The following is a 15,828-nucleotide window of genomic DNA, read 5'->3' as shown; positions in this document are numbered from 1 at the left end:
GAGGCAGGAGAATGGCGTGAACCCGGGAGGCGGAGCTTGCAGTGAGCCGAGATCGCGCCACTGCACTCCAGCCTGGGCGACAGAGCGAGACTCCGTCTCAAAAAAAAAAAAAAAAAAAAAGAAACAGAGGAGGCCAGGCGCGGTGGCTCACGCCTTTAATCCCAGCACTTTGGGAGGCCGAGTCAGGCGGATCACGAGGTCAGGAGATTGAGACCATCCTGGCTAACACAATGAAACCCTGTCTCTACTAAAAATACAAAAAAATTAGCCGGGTGTGGTGGCGGGCGCCTGTAGTCCCAGCAACTGGGGAGACTGAGACAGGAGAATGGTGTGATCCCGGGAGGCGGAGCGTGCAGTGAGCCAAGATCGCTCCACTGCACTCTAGCCTGGGCAACAGAGTGAGACTCTGTCTCATTAAAAAAAAAAAAAAAAAAAAAAAAAGGAAACAGGAAAACTGGTCAGAAAAATGGGAGCATATCATGAGAACTTGATTTAGGCTCTACCTATCACGTGCACATACCAATTAGAAGCTAGTGATACACAGTAGAGGGGCCTTGGAAATCATCTGGCAGCACCGGGAAATACAGCAAAATCCAGTTTATGGAACACAGTAACAGTAGTGCTAGCGACTGTATCCGTGTACAGGACAGTGGAGTCTGTGAAGCAACCTGCAATATCTTGTGCTTAGTGGCAGCAGCAAAGACGGTGGTGGATGAATTCTACCGGTTTTCTTTATGTGTCCTGTAAGTTGGATTCTTCAGACTCGGCACTTTTGTGAGCTACTCAGTATAATCTATTATCTAATACTGTCGATTACCTTACTGGGTAAGGGAGAAAAACCCTGTAATTGTTGTGAAAGACTTGTGGCTGTGTAGCCAACGGCCATTCTTTTTGAAACAGTCATTTCTGTTTTTGAAACTTTTTTTTTAACACTTTTTTTTTTCAGTAGGCATGTACCCAGCCTGATGCAGAAATGATGATTGGTCCATACCGTAAGTCCATAGCATTCTATGTAATATGTTCTTTTTGGCAACATTCATTAACTCTTCTCTTTACAAAATCCGCGAGGCATTATTTTTTCCATTGTATTGATGTGAACTCCCAGGCTCAGCAAAGTTACTAGTTTTGAACACAGGCCTGACTCCATATAGCTCTTTCCATGGCACTACCCCATTACTCACCCATGGTAATTTTGTACATTTTTTATGACTCTGGTTGTGGGTATTTTACTTTCCTACTTGACCTTCCCCATCACCCTTGACAATTCTGGGAACTCCTTAAGGCGACTCACTACCCCTCAGGAATCGCTCCTAATGATTCTAGGAAGCCCCCTCCCCCTCCAGCCCCCCAGAAGTGCCTCTTCTGATTCCCAGGATGCCCCCCTCTCCGCCCCAAGAGCTGCTCCTAATGATCCCCCAAATCCCCGCTCACTGAGGAAATGATTTTTTTTTTTTTTTTTTTGAGACGGAGTTTCACTCTTGTTGCCCAGGTTGGAGTGCAATGGCTCGATCTCGGCTCACCGCAACCTCCGCCTCCCGGGTTCAAGCGATTCTAATGCCTCAGCCTCCCGAGTAGCTGGGACTACAGGCATGCACCACCACGCCCGGCTAATTTTGTATTTTTTTTTTTTTTTTTTTTTTTTAGTAGAGACGGGGGTTTCTCCATGTTTGTCAGGCCGGTCTCAAACTGCCGGTTTCAGGTGATCTGCCCGCCTCGGCCTCCCAAAGTGCTGGAATTACGCGCGTGAGCGACCACGCCCGGCCAGGAACTGCTTTTTAATGACCCTAAGGACAGCCTCCCTCAGGGTCTGTCCTAATGACCCTCAGGGCAGCCTCCCTTCCCTGTCCAGACTTGACAGCGAATGAGGGGTTTCCAAGGACGCAGGATTTTGTTTTGAAAACTGAGACGCCCAAGACAAACCGGGACAAGACGGTCATCTTTTCAGCACTCCCTGAGCTCGGAAGCTGCCCCTAAAGGCCCCGACACATTTCCACGTTAGGCCAAGAGGATACTCATCCCAAGAAAACTTTGGCCCATCCTTTCGTTAGCGACATCCTGTAGTAACCTCACCGCCCTTACCCATCTACCCGACCGGCCCACTTCTAGGTACTAGCTTCTTTCAACCCTGATTAGTTATGGGTGGCCAGGAGCCCGCCTATGATTGGCCAGCTTCGCGATCCAGCTAGAGGCTCACTGGCCGCAGTCCCGAGTGGTACAGCGTTTCCTCCTGGCAACAGCCCGAGCCGGCGCTCATAGGCTGAGCACACTGAGGTCGGGACTGGGAGGTGGCTGCGGCGCGTGCTCATTGGCTGGTGTATGGTTTGCAGCCACCCTTGAATTGGTTGACTCTGTGCGGCTGCGCAGATGCAGACTTTAGAGGAGGCGGAGTTTCGTCCTTCGCCTGCTGGAAAAGCAGTAGGATCGGCCAGTGGCGACAGCAGGAGCTGAGCCTAAGCCCTGGCGGGGCTTTGGGCTGTAGGTGAGAACTATAGGGTTTTGGAATTCTTGAGGCGCTTTGCTGCTGTAGCCGTGACCGTGAATTTTGTGGGGGAGGGGCGGTGGGGGTGGTTCTTCCAGCGGTGAGTGATCGGCATGTTTCTCGGCCAATAGGAGAAGGAGCTTCCAGAATGTGTTCTGAGATTGGCCTTTTCCAATCTTCAGGGCCAATGGACGTCGGGAGAGGGGGGCGGGTCCTCTGGGCCTTATTTTCTTCTTCCTGCGGCGGAGCTTTACTCGCTAAGGCGGCGGGGCCGGGAGGGGCCGAACCTGTGCGCGGTGAGGTTCGGGGACCTTGGGGAGCAGGGTGCGCTGCCTTTGGAGTGATGTTCGCGGGAGCGGCTGCGAGGGAAGGGTGCAGGAGTCCGAGGGGTTCGTTAGCAACAACTAGCTTTATTGAGTGGTTAAGTACCGGGCCTAGTGCTTAGTGTTTCGCTTGCATCATCTGAGCTAATCACAGCGACCCTGCAGGGCAGGGGGTTGGGATCCCCATTTTACAGGTGGAGAAACTGAGACTCAGTCAACTCACACAGCCAAGGTCACACAGCTAATAGACGGCAGAGACCGGATCTGTATTCAGAGTTGTGACTTTGGAGCCGGTGTTCTTGAATCACTAGGCTTTGTTACTGATTGGGAGGGAAGGTGTCATGAAACGGGAGCTTTCCCCAGGGAATAGATTGGGGGAAGGGAATCGTAGGGTTGAAGAAGGGATGAACAATTGAGGTGAGGGTGAGGAAATCAGTTTTTCAACAGTTACCGATTGCCTACTCTGTGCCATGCATTGTTCTAGGCATACAAAGATGAATTGGGCCAGAGGCTGATGAAGCCCATTAGGGCCCCTTTGAAGGCCCGGGGAAGGGCCCCAACATTGTATTCACATGACTGTATGTTTTTATAAAATTTGCAAAAGTAAGATATTTTGGATTCATTTTTCTTTTTAAGAGGGTCTTCAAAATTAAATAAACTTCGGGTTTCTCCATACTTGGAACTGCCCTTGCAAAGGACTTAATCCAGATGGAGATGAGGATGTAAGCAGTATAGGGCAGTGGAAGGTGCACTTAAGAGTGGGCTGTGGGCAAATTTCCTGGTATGTAAAACAGGGATAACAGTATACCTGCCATGCAAACTTTCTGCCAGGTTCATGAAAAGCGCCTGTTTAGAAACACGCCTTATTTTCGATGGAAAGGAAGCCTAGGAGATACGGGTAACTGGATTTGCCTTCTCTCCTACCTTACACAGTTCTGCTCCCAGGGCTGTAACCAGATTTCTGGTAGATTGGAGGCAGTTTTCTCCTTTCTGAGCTCTCCAGCTCTCAAAGAGACTCTTGGAGCTGAACCGCCATAGCTTTGGGCCCCAGATAGCGGGGTACAGAACTGCTGCTGCACCCTGAGTGAGGAGGGTGGGTAAAGGAAAGGACATACTAGTGTTCCTTCTAGAATGGCCTGTTTTCACTGGTATGCTTTGTCTTTTTTCAGTTGAGATGGTCTATTGTGTTACCGAGCTGTGGGGATGCACCCATTTAGCTGAAGTTCTCATCTAAAAACAAAGTATTTATTTGGCTTTCTCTAGTCAGTTATGAAGTTTGCCCTGTATTGCTAGTTTAAATTTTGTCCTTTGAGTTCTGGGTACAGTGCAATGGAACTTGTTTGTAACTTGATTTCATTAAGTACTCCTGAAACTGCATCTTAGTTTAGATAGAACAGTTTCACTTTAGGGTTTTAAAATTATGTTACTAATATCAAAGGTTTTAAAATCATGTTACTAATATCAAAGTACTTTTGAACCCTTAAGTTTTGTTATCTTGTAGCCACTTAACTTTTATTAGGTATCCGGTTTAGCTGTGCCCTAGGAAGGAGCTTTGGCCTCCCAAAGTGCTGGGATTACAGGCGTGAGCCACCACACCCAGCTGTGCGTGGCTTTCAAGTTGTAGTATATTATGTTTAATACTCTGAAAAGTGATTAGCAAGGTGTTAATAAGGGAGTAGCTTGAAAGGATAAGGGTAAAATATGGACATTTTAGCTGTACTATTAGATAGGACCAATAACCAAATTAATTTCCTTTTTTTAGCTGAACAATTTTGTTTGTTTTTTTTTTTCAAGAGCAATCCTGTTGCAATAACAATATCTCTGTTGAAATAAGGTTTGAATCCATGCAGTTTTGATACATCACTTTCTTTTTAAACAGAACCTTTTCGATCTGTATTTCTAGTTTATTTAAATCACTTCTTGTTGTGATGTTTTAAAATTTTTTGAGACAGGGTCTCACTATGTTGCCCAGTCTAATCTCAAACTCCTGAATTCAAGCGATCCGCCCACCTCTGTCTCCCAAAGTGCTGGGATTACAGGCTTGAGCCACCACAGCCCCACCCTAAATAACTTTTCTTTCCTTTTTTTTTTTTTTTGTTTGAGACGGCGTTTTGCTCTTGTTGCCCAATCTGGAGTGCAATGGCACAATGTTGGCTCACTGCAGCCTCAGCCTCCCGGGTTCAAGCGATTTTCCAGCCTCAGCCTCCCGAGTAGCTGGGATTACAGGCGTGAGCCACTGTTCCTCGCCCCTAAATAACTTTTCTAGAGGCAGATTCCAGGTGTGAAGTCTTAACTGCATCTTCTGAATTTCTATATTATCTTTTACTGTTTTCAGCATTGATGTTTCCAGCACTTAATTTTAATTTTTATATTATTTTATGCTCTTAATGTGTTTCTTCAGATTCCTGTCTGACTAAAGGGACCTCAAAAAGGAGGGAAAATGGCTTCTGAGTCTGAAACTCTGAATCCCAGTGCTAGGATAATGACCTTTTATCCAACTATGGAAGAGTTCCGAAACTTCAGTAGATACATTGCCTACATTGAATCCCAAGGAGCTCATCGGGCAGGGCTGGCCAAGGTAAGGAGCTGGGATTGTTCAGATGGTTTTGTTACCTAGGGCAGCAGTAAGATTTTTTTCCTAAATAAGGGCCAGAACTGTGTTTTACTGAAAGTTGGGTGGGGTGATGACTTTAGTGAATGCAGTTCTATTTGCAAGTTAATTCCCGTTGTTAACATCAGAAGCATCTCTGCTTTTAGGTAGGAAGAGAGCTACTTGGAATCTTCAGAAAGGGGGAGGTAAAGAGCTAGTGTCTCCAGGCCTGGCTGCTGTTGTGCCTCAGCCCTCTTGGTGGAGCTGGGTGCAGTAGTGTTATTGAACTACCAGTGAGTGCTTATGCCATCTGACTTCTCTTGCTCTCATTTCAGTCTCATCCAGCACTCTAGTAGCAATTTGGCTTCCCATGTGGACTTTCTTCAAGGGGAGAGAATGCACTGGCCAGCCAACATGAGTATTCTGGTCCTTGTAATTTGAAATTGGTTTCTGGTTTGTACTTCTTTCTCCTGTGAGTTGGATTCGTTATTTTTCCTGAGTCAAATCAGTTCTTCATATATTCTGTCACAACCAGGTTGAGTGCTGGAAGCTGAAAGAACTGCATTTCTGGAGAGATCCTCAAGAAACCGAGAGGCAGGGACCTCAGTCTAAGTCAGGAGGAAATTTTTCACACCATTTTATGTTGTTTGAATTTCTTACCATATGTGCTTGTTACATTTTCAATATGAAAAGAGAAAGCAAGAACATTGGCTACAAAGCTGAGGACCAGTCTTGGACCCTGGTGCCTCCGGAGACTTGAGACGACCACATCCTCCTTCCTCCTCTTTCCTCTTATCTGCAGATACGCTACTGCTGGGTTAATGACAGCAGGCGGGGATAGCAGGGCCTGTAGTACAGTTTTTCGTAGCACATTGCTTTTTTTGGTTGTACTTTATTAGATTTAAAAAGTTATAAAAAAAAATGTCGGTTATTACAAGTTAAATATTTCAAACGCAGATAAAGAAAAGGCTGATCTTCATCCACCTTCTCCAGTGCCGTCTCCTTAAGTGGTAATAGCTCCCTCCACACCTTTTTCTCTTCTCATACAAACATACACACATATAAGATAGTGTTATTTGTTTTGTTTTTAAAAGAGAATGGCATCATGCCATATACATTCCTGTGTTGGTTCGTTCATTCTTTTTTCTTTCTTTCTTTTTTTTTTTTCCTTTTTAACAACATATATTCCTCCCTCTAGGTCAGTTATGGATTCAACTCATTCTTCTTTTTTCTCATGTCAACTGTCTTGTTAATTTATTACTATTGGAATGGGTAATTTGCTTATGTGAGTAAAACAGAATGCTATTGGAAGGTAGCTACTGTAGAGCCTTGCTCTCTCTCAGTATTTTCTTGTATGTCCTTTCAGTGTTTTTATGCAGATGCTAGTGTGTGTGTGTGTGTGTGTGTGTGTGTGTTTTCTCCCTTGTTACATAAAGTGAAACAGTACTCTCTAATTAAACAACAAAAAAAAAGCTGTATAGTATTCCATAAAGCACATCTATCTTACTTAACTATTAAAGATAAGATTTTTTTTTTTTTTTTGAGATGGAGTTTTGCTCTTGTTGCCCCAGCTGGAGTGCAATCGTGCGATCTTGGCTTACTGCAACCTCTGCCTCCGGGTTCAAGCAATTCTCCTGCATCAGCCCCCCAGATAGCCGGGATTATAGTTGAGCACCACCATGCCACTAATTTTTGTATTTTTAGTAGAGATGGGGTTTCACCATGTTGGCCAAGCTGATCTCACACTCTGACCTCAGGTGATTCACCTGCCTCGGCCTCCCAAAGTGCTGGGATTACAGGCATGAGCCATTGTGCCTGGCCTCACGATTAGATTTTTAAGAATGTTATGCTTCTTTGTAAGTAAATTCTAATCTAGTATGTGAAAAAAGGAAATTCTGTATAAGTATAGAGTCGACCAAATCAAGTAAAATTGTGTTTGTGATTTTTTTTAAAGAGAGCACTGGGCTATGAGATTGAGAGAGAAACAACTCTTCAGTCTCTTTTCTTGGTGTCCAAATAAGATACTGAAGCTGGGAACAAGTATTACTTACCTTAGGTTATTGCAGTTAGGCAGCTGATTGGTGGCAAAAGTGGATCAGGATTAGCATGCCTGTGACTTACTGTGTTTTGGTGAATGTGGGTAAATCAAAGTAACTGTCTAGTAAAATTGACTGTTAGGTTGGCTGGTAACTTACATGCTTCCTGGTGTCTGACTGGCTTGCCAGGTTTCTCATCTGTCTTTTTGTTTCTTGTGTTCCCTTCAGGTTGTTCCTCCAAAAGAGTGGAAGCCACGAGCATCCTATGATGACATTGATGATTTGGTCATTCCTGCCCCCATCCAACAGCTGGTGACAGGGCAGTCTGGCCTCTTTACTCAGTACAACATACAGAAGAAAGCCATGACTGTTCGAGAGTTCCGCAAGATAGCCAATAGCGATAAGTGAGTGGAAACCCTTTCTTACCTGACATACCATCTAGGACCCTGGTGTCTCATCCTCCTAGCATCTCTAGGACTGCTGCTGTCCTGATGAACAGTGTTTTCAGTAGGACAGCTCTGTTCTATTTGTCTCCCTTTCTGCTTTTTTTGTGGAAGCATTTCCTCCTCTCAGGACTGTCTCAGTCTAAACCTGTTCCTGTTTATATCAACAAATCCCATTGTTTTTCCATCAGAAGTAGAATCATTTTCTGACTCTGAAGTTGCAAGGAGAAAGTTGGAGGTGGTGCACAAGGAGCTTTTGCTGGGTATTGATAACCACCTGCTCATCAAAAGTGCTTTGGTTCCACTCCCTTTCTCTTGGGATGCTCTGTGTTTAATTGTGCTGGAATTTCTCACTGCCCATCCAGCCTGCTAGCTCATTTCTGTTTTGACATTAACAAAGTGTGAGTAAACCACCAAGCTGGTTGCTATTTTCTGTCACTCCATTCTTCTTCCTCTGTACCTTCTTGTCTCTTTTAGAGATACTTTTCTTTGTGTAGGCCTGTTCTCAGTTCTTCTCTGCTGTGGGGTTTTTTTTTTTTTTTTGAGATGGAGTCTCACTCTATTGCCCAGGCTGGAGTGCAGTGGAGAGATCTTGGCTCACTGCAACCTCTGTCTCCCAGGTTCAAGTGATTCTCCTGCTTCAGCCTCCCAAGTAGCTGGGACTATAGACACGCACCACCATGCTTGGCTAATTCTTGTATTTTTATTAGAGACAGGGTTTCACCACATTGGCCAGGCTGGTCTTGAACTCCTGACCTCAAGTGATCCGCCTGCCTTGGCCTCCCATAGTGCTGGGATTACAGGCAAGAGCCACCACGCCTGGCCCTTCTCCGCTGTTTTTAATGTTTAGTTCTCATTTTTCCTGAGATTCACAGAGAATAAATTTTGTGTTCCCTCATTCATCTCTGACTACTCCATCTTTTCTTTTTTTTTTTTTTTGAGACAGAGTCTCACTCATTCCCCAGAGTGCAATAGTGCGATGGTGCAATCTCAGCTCACTGCAACCTCCGCCTCCCGGGTTCAAGCAGTTCTCCTGTCTCAGCCTCCCGAATAGCTGGGATTACAGGTGCCTGCCACCATGCCAGGCTAATTTTTATATTTTTAGTAGAGACAGGGTTTCACCATGTTGGCCAAGCTGGTTTTGAGCTCCTGATCTCAGGTGATCTGCCCACCTTTGATCCCAAAGTGCTGGGATTATAAGCGTGAGCCGTTGCACCCGGCCTTGACCACTCCTTCTAATCCTCTTCCTTGGATTTTCTCACTTTCCATTGACTCCTTAATTTTGAGTTTCCACAAGTTTTTCCTTTTTCCCTTGCTTCTTTTCCTGAGCCTTTTGATTTGCACATGCCTTGATTTCAGCTAGTCACACATACTGTGCCTTCACATAGCCCAGAGCCAGGTCTTGTGCCTGCCTGTCTTTGCCCTGCTGGGGTGGCATTCCTGTGCTTCATCAGCTCTCTCTCATCAGGTCTCACTTTGTTTCTACTCTTTGCCTTCTTTTCATTGACTTATCACACTTGACTTATCACAATTGTAATTGAGATCTTCTAGTTTTATTGACAACTGAACTCTTTCTGTTGTTTCTTAAGACACGGTGTCGCTGTGTTACCCAAGTTGGAGTGCAGTGGTGCAGTCATGACTTACTGCAGCCTTGACTGCCCAGGCTCAAGTGATCCTTCTAGCTCAGCCTCCCAAGTAACTGGAGGTATAGGCATGTGTTACCATGCTCAGCTAATTTTTTTATTATTTGCTGCCCAGTTTGGTCTTGAACTCCTGGGCTCAAGCGATCCCCTTGCCTCAGACTCCCGAAGTGCTGGGATTATAGGCATGAGCCACTGCATCCGGCGGACACCTTACCTCTTTTTTTTTTTGAGACGGAGTCTCACTGTGTTGCCAGGCTAGAATGCAGTGGCGCGATCTTGGCTCACTGCAACCTCTGCCTCCTGGGTTCACGCTGATTCTCCTGCCTCAGCCTCCTGAGTAGCTGGGATTACAGGTGCCTGCCACCACGCCCGACTAATTTTTGTATTTTTAGTAGAGACGGGTTTCATCATGTTGGCCAGGATTGTCTCGATCTCTTGACTTCATGATCCACCCACCTCGGCCTCCCAAAGTGCTGGGATTACAGGCATGAGCCACCGTGCCTGGCCAACCTTACTCTTAAAACATCTACCTTGGCCGGGCGTGGTGGCTCAAGCCTGTAATCCCAGCACTTTGGGAGGCCGAGATGGGCGGATCACGAGGTCAGGAGATCGAGACCATCCTGGCTAACACGGTGAAACCCCGTCTCTACTAAGAAATACAAAAAATAGCCGGGCGAGGTGGCAGCGCCTGTAGTCCCAGCTACTCGGGAGGCTGAGGCTGGAGAATGGCGTGAACCCGGGAGGCGGAGCTTGCAGTGAGCTGAGATCCGGCCACTGCACTCCAGCCTGGGCTACAGAGCGAGACTCCGTCTCAAACAAAAAAAAAAAAAAAAAACAAAAAAAAACATCTACCTTGCTGGCCAACCTGCTGGCCAATGAGAGAATTTACATAAAGGCATGTCAAAGAAATGTGGCTTGCTCTGCAGGTGAAAGGCTGTACCCTTCCTGCCATCCTTTTTGTCTGATTTTTGCTATGCATGAGGACCAAGCTCACCTGCTTTCTGTTTCTCACATGGAATTCCACCAGGGGCTTCAGTCTCCTCAGCCTTTCTTCCCTTTTTGTTAACACATTAGGCCTTTTCTTTCTTTCTTTTTTTTTTTTTTTTTTTTTTTTGAGATGGAGTCTCGCTCTCTCACCCAAGCCGGAACACAGTGGTGCAATGTTGGCTTGCTGCAACCTCAGCCTCCTGGCTTCAAGCGATTTTCCTGCCTCAGCCTCCCGAGTAGCCACCACACCCGGCTAATTTTTTGTATTTTTAGTAGAGATGGGGTTTCACCATATTGGCCAGGCTGTTCTCACTTTATCTTCTTTCAGCACACTTGTTTTCCTTTTAAATTAACCAGCCCTATGTCTATTCCTTTTATCCTAATACATAGCAGATTCTTACCTTTAAGGTAAAAACCTAAATTTTTGCTTTTGAGACAGAGTCTCGCTGTGTTGCCCAGGCTGGAGTACAGTGGCATGATCTCAGCTCACTGCAATCTCTGCCTCCCAGGTTTAAGCGATTCTCTTACCTCAGCTTCCCGAGTAGCTGGGATTACAGGTGCCCGCCACCACGCCTGGCTAATTTTTTTGTATTTTTAGTAGAGATGGGGTTTCACCATGTTGGTTAGGCTGGTCTCGAACTCCTGGCCTCAGATCAGCCCGCCTTGGCCTCCCAAAGTGCTGGCACCCTGCCCGACCTAAAAACCTACCTTCATGAAACAGATTAGTTGGTAATAGAGGAGTTAATTATATTTCAGAGAGAATGTTAGGTCTCTAAAATGTATTATTCACTAGGTTGACAATCTGTAAGGGAGTTATTTAGTCAGATTTTTTTTTTTCTTTTTTTGAGATGGAGTCTTACTCTGTCGCCCAGGCTGGAGTGCAGTGGTGCTGTTTCAGCTCTCTGCCACCTCCACCTCTTGGGTTCAAGCAATTCTTCAGCCTCAGCTTCCCAAGTAGCTGGGACTACAGGTGCTCGCCACCACACCCGGCTAATTTTTTGTGTTTTTAGTAGAGATGGGATTTCACCATGTTAGCCAGGATGGTCTTGATCTCCTGACCTCGTGATCCGCCCGCCTTGGCCTCCCAAGTGCTGGGATTACAGGTGTGAGCCACTGTGCCTGGCCTGTTTAGTCAGATTTTTATTTAATTAATTTTAAATTCATTCCCATTATCTCCATGAGTTCATTTTGGTCTTTATGTGTCTACTCTTTATACATTTATAATATTTCTTTTGCCATTTTAGTTAGAATGTGCATTAGTTTTTCACCTTTTCAAATATCTGTAAGGTTTGTGTATTACTCTTCTTAAAATTGCTTCATAATAATAATAATTTTTTTTTTTTTTTTTTTTTTTTTTTTTTTTGAGACGGAGTCTCGCTCTGTCACCCAGGCTGGAGTGCAGTGTCTTGATCTCGGCTCACTGCAACCTCCACTTCCTTCCGGGTTCAAGCGATTCTCCTGCCTCAGCCTCCAGAGTAGCTGGAACTACAGGTGCGCACCACCACACCCAGCTAATTTCATGGTTCACTGCAGCCTTGATCTCCCAGGCTCAAGAGATCCTCCCATCTCAGCCCTCCTACTCCCTCCCACCCCCAGTAGCTGAGACTGCAGGTGTGCACCACCATGCCCTGCTAATTTTTTTTTTTTTTTTTGAGATGGAGTTTCGCTCTTGTTGCCCAGGCTGGAGTGCAATGGCGTGATATCGGCTCACTGCAACCTCTGTCTCCCAGGTTCAAGCAGTTCTCCTGCCTCAGCCTCCCAAGTAGCTGAGATTACAGATGTGAGCCACCATGCTGGCTAATTTTTGTATTTTTAGTAGAGTTGGGGTTTCACCATGTTGGCCAGGCTGGTCTCAAACTCTTGACCTCAGGTGATCCGCCTGCCGTGGCCTCCCAAAGTGCTGGGATTACAGGCGTGAGTCACTGCTCCTGGCCAGCTCTGCTAATTTTTAAAGTTTTTGTAGAAATAGGATTTTGCCATGTTACTGGTCTCAAACTCTTGGGCTCAAGTGATCCTCCTGCCTCAGCCTCCCAAAGTGCTGCGATTATAGGCCTGAGCCACCGTACTTGGCTGGTTTGAATCTAAAAGAAGTTTTTTTGTTTGTTTGTTTTTAGTAAATTTTCAGTATATGGTGATTAAGCTAAAGAGTATAGATATTTTTAGACTGGGTACATTGACTCACTTCTATAATCCTACCACTTTGGGAGGCCGAGGTTGGAGGATCACTTGAGGCCAGGAGTTTGAGACCAACTTGGGCAACACTGCAGGATTCCATCTCTACAAAAAATAAAAACACTAACCAGGTGTGATGGTGCATACTTGCAGTCCTGGCTACTCGGGAGGCTGGGGCAGGAGGATTGCTTGAGCCCAGGAGTTCAAGGCTATAGTAAGCTGTGATCACACCACTGTGCTGCAGCCTGGGCAGCAGAGCAAGGATCCTGTCTTTTTAAGGTATAGTTTTTTTTTTTTTTTTTTTTGAAACAGAGTTTTATTCTATGGCTGAGGGTGGACTGCAGTGACGTTAGCTCAGCTCACTGCAGACTCCTCCTGGGTTTAAGTAATTCTCGTGCCTCAGCCCCCGCCCTAAGTAGCTGGAATTACAGGCGTGTGCCACCACGCCTGGCTAATTTTTGTATTTCTAATAGAGACCAGGTTTCACCATGTTGGCCAGGTTGGTCTTGAACTCCTGACCTCAGGTGACCTGCCCCCACCAGGCCTCCCAAAGTGCTGGGATAACAGGTGTGAGCCACCATGCCTCTGGCCAAAGTGTAGATATTTCTATGACTTTATATGTAGATAGGTAGATATAAATATGCGCATATGTGAGTACGGATTTTCCTAATTGGAATATTTGATGTGCAAAAATCTAGATTTTTAGAGCTATTTTATATTTTTACTAAAATACTTGATGTTTTTAGGTGTGATTACTTGGTGAATGTCAGCCACTGCGTAGGGCGCTGGGCATACAGCAGGGGCACTTACAAATGAGTCCTCTTGGAGCAGCTTCCTTTTGGCTGGTTCAGGGAGGTGAACGCTGTTGGAAAGCCTCAGCTCTTCACATGCTACTGGGTTTTGGTTGTCTGTGGATATGCAGGGACCTTGGGTCTTGGTTTGTAAGCCCATTTTCTCCCTGGGTGGCCACCTGAATCCAGCAAGGTGTGGTTTAAGTAGTCTCTTCAGAGTTGAGGATGTGCTTGTTAAGGAAGGTGGGTTTACATCTCTGCGTACATTACCTTCCTCAGGCCCAGTGCTCATGGAAGGGACGTTCAGGGAGTGACTACGTATTAGATCCTTGAAGGCCAAGATTATGCCTTGTTAATTTGAAATTCTTGCTGTCAGGCCGGGCGCGGTGGCTCAAGCCTGTAATCCCAGCACTTTGGGAGGCCGAGATGGGCGGATCACGAGGTCAGGAGATCGAGACCATCCTGGCTAACACGGTGAAACCCCGTCTCTACTAAGAAATACAAAAAATAGCCGGGCGAGGTGGCAGCGCCTGTAGTCCCAGCTACTCGGGAGGCTGAGGCTGGAGAATGGCGTGAACCCGGGAGGCGGAGCTTGCAGTGAGCTGAGATCCGGCCACTGCACTCCAGCCTGGGCTATAGAGCGAGACTCCGTCTCAAAAAAAAAAAAAAAAAAAAGAAATTCTTGCTGTCACTGGAATAGGGGATTATGTCTTGTAATGTTCATAATGCCTAATAAACCCCTGTAAGTGGTTTACATGTTTCTTTTTACTTTCAAAAGGTACTGTACCCCACGCTATAGTGAGTTTGAAGAGCTCGAGCGGAAATACTGGAAAAATCTTACATTCAATCCTCCCATCTATGGTGCAGATGTGAATGGTACCCTCTATGAAAAGGTGAGGCTCACTGGAAACCCTCTGTGCAGCATTTTTTGTAATTTCGTAATACCTTTTTTTCGACCCAGCACGTAGTAGGCACCTAAAAGCTGTTTGGTGAATGGGTAGATGAACAGATGATCTACCCCCAGCTGATGTTGCTGTGCTGGCCTCATTGTGGGCCATTTTGCATGTGACTGAATTTTATTTCTCCTACTTTACATGTGAAGTGGGTGATGTGCTCTTTTCAAGGGTTGTTAGCATAGTCGGTGGGTGGTAGCTGATGAGTTCTTGAAAGGGTGGGTTGGCTCTCAGATAATGAAATGAGGCAATGTGGTTTCTGCAGAAGAAAGATGACTGAATACTGAAAGGGGTATACATTTAAGAAGAGAAATACATTTAGATTCTTCAGAATCCTCAAACAAGATTCTGTGGCAAAACCTATTTTAACCACTTTCATTGGCTTGGGACATAGTCCTGCCTTAAATATGGTGAAAGGGGAAAATATTTGGGAATATCTTCTGATGACTGAAAAGTAGGGCATTTCAGGGATTATCACTCATAATTGTTTTCATGTTTTAAGGTTTTTTTTTTGAGATGGAGTTTCGCTCTTGTTGCCCAGGCTGGAGTGCAGTGGTGTGATCTCAGCTCACCACAAACCTCCACCTCCTGGGTTCAAGTGATTTTCCTGCCTCGGCCTCCTGAGTAGCTGGGATTATAGGCGTGCACCACCCTGCCTGGCTAATTTTGTATTTTTTAGTAGAGTCGGGGTTTCTCCATGTTGGTCAGGCTGGTCTCAAACTCCCCACCTCAGGTGATCCACGTGCCTCAGCCTCCCAAAGTGCTGGGATTACAGGCGAGAGCCATTGCGCCTGGCCCATATTTTAATGTTTTTATCAGTTATTGGAAGAGTTAAAAAAATGAATTCCAGGCCGGGCATGGTGGCTCACATCAGTAATCCCAGCACTTTGGGAGGCTGACGCAGGCGGATCATGAGGTCAGGAGATCGAGACCATCCTGGCTGACACGGTAAAACCCCATCTCTACTAAAAATACAAAAAAATTAGCCGGGTGTGGTGGCAGGCGCCTGTAGTCCCAGCTACTCGGGAGGCTTAGGCAGGAGAATGGCGTGAACCCGGCAGGCGGAGCTTGCAGTGAGCCGAGATCGTGCCACTGCACTCCAGCCTGGGCAACACAACGAGACCCCGTCTCAAAAAAAAAAGAATTCCAGTTTTGTTGATAACAGTTTTTTGGGGGTCAGGGAGAGCCAAGCTTGTAGGGATGAATGGCAAGAAGATGTTGTAAGGATCTGGGATGGGGAGGTACAAAAGTCAGGCATAATAATAATCCAGGGCCTAGTTATAGGAGGTGGGCTCCCAGCTGGCCATTACAACTCAGGAAAAGGATATTGCACATTTTTTTATGAAGACACTGCCTGGTGGAAATCAGGGCTAAAAAGCCACAACATTGCCATAGTTTTTTGTTTTTTCGT

The 15,828-nt window shown here is 45.9% G+C and overlaps 2 protein-coding genes across 7 annotated transcripts in view; one reads left to right on the top strand and one right to left on the bottom strand.

The window, feature by feature from the left end:
- Positions 1-15,828, bottom strand: part of MED8 (mediator complex subunit 8) — a 417,118-nt gene that overhangs the window by 274,549 nt on the left and 126,741 nt on the right. The gene's annotated exons all lie outside the window — the stretch shown is intronic.
- Positions 2,361-15,828, top strand: part of KDM4A (lysine demethylase 4A) — a 57,731-nt gene continuing 44,263 nt past the window's right edge. For 3 of the 6 annotated variants that reach the window (XR_013403158.1, XM_077960306.1, XM_028834645.2), the window contains exons 1-4: positions 2,361-2,479; positions 5,204-5,380; positions 7,657-7,832; positions 14,243-14,357. Coding sequence is in view for 5 of the 6 variants with exons in the window: in XM_077960306.1 (XP_077816432.1) it covers positions 5,243-5,380; positions 7,657-7,832; positions 14,243-14,357 (429 nt within the window). In the remaining variant the exon portion in view is untranslated. Of the gene's footprint in view, positions 2,480-2,731; positions 2,776-5,203; positions 5,381-5,727; positions 5,865-7,656; positions 7,833-14,242; positions 14,358-15,828 lie in introns of those variants that run through there. The other 3 variants (XM_077960314.1, XM_028834653.2, XM_028834647.2) reach the window with 3 other exon arrangements.

This window comes from Macaca mulatta, chromosome 1 (genome assembly GCF_049350105.2).
Source record: "Macaca mulatta isolate MMU2019108-1 chromosome 1, T2T-MMU8v2.0, whole genome shotgun sequence".
In the NCBI taxonomy this organism is placed as follows: domain Eukaryota; kingdom Metazoa; phylum Chordata; class Mammalia; order Primates; family Cercopithecidae; genus Macaca; species Macaca mulatta.
The sequence above is the reverse complement of the archived record's forward strand: the minus strand, read 5'-3'. Positions and strand labels throughout refer to the sequence as shown.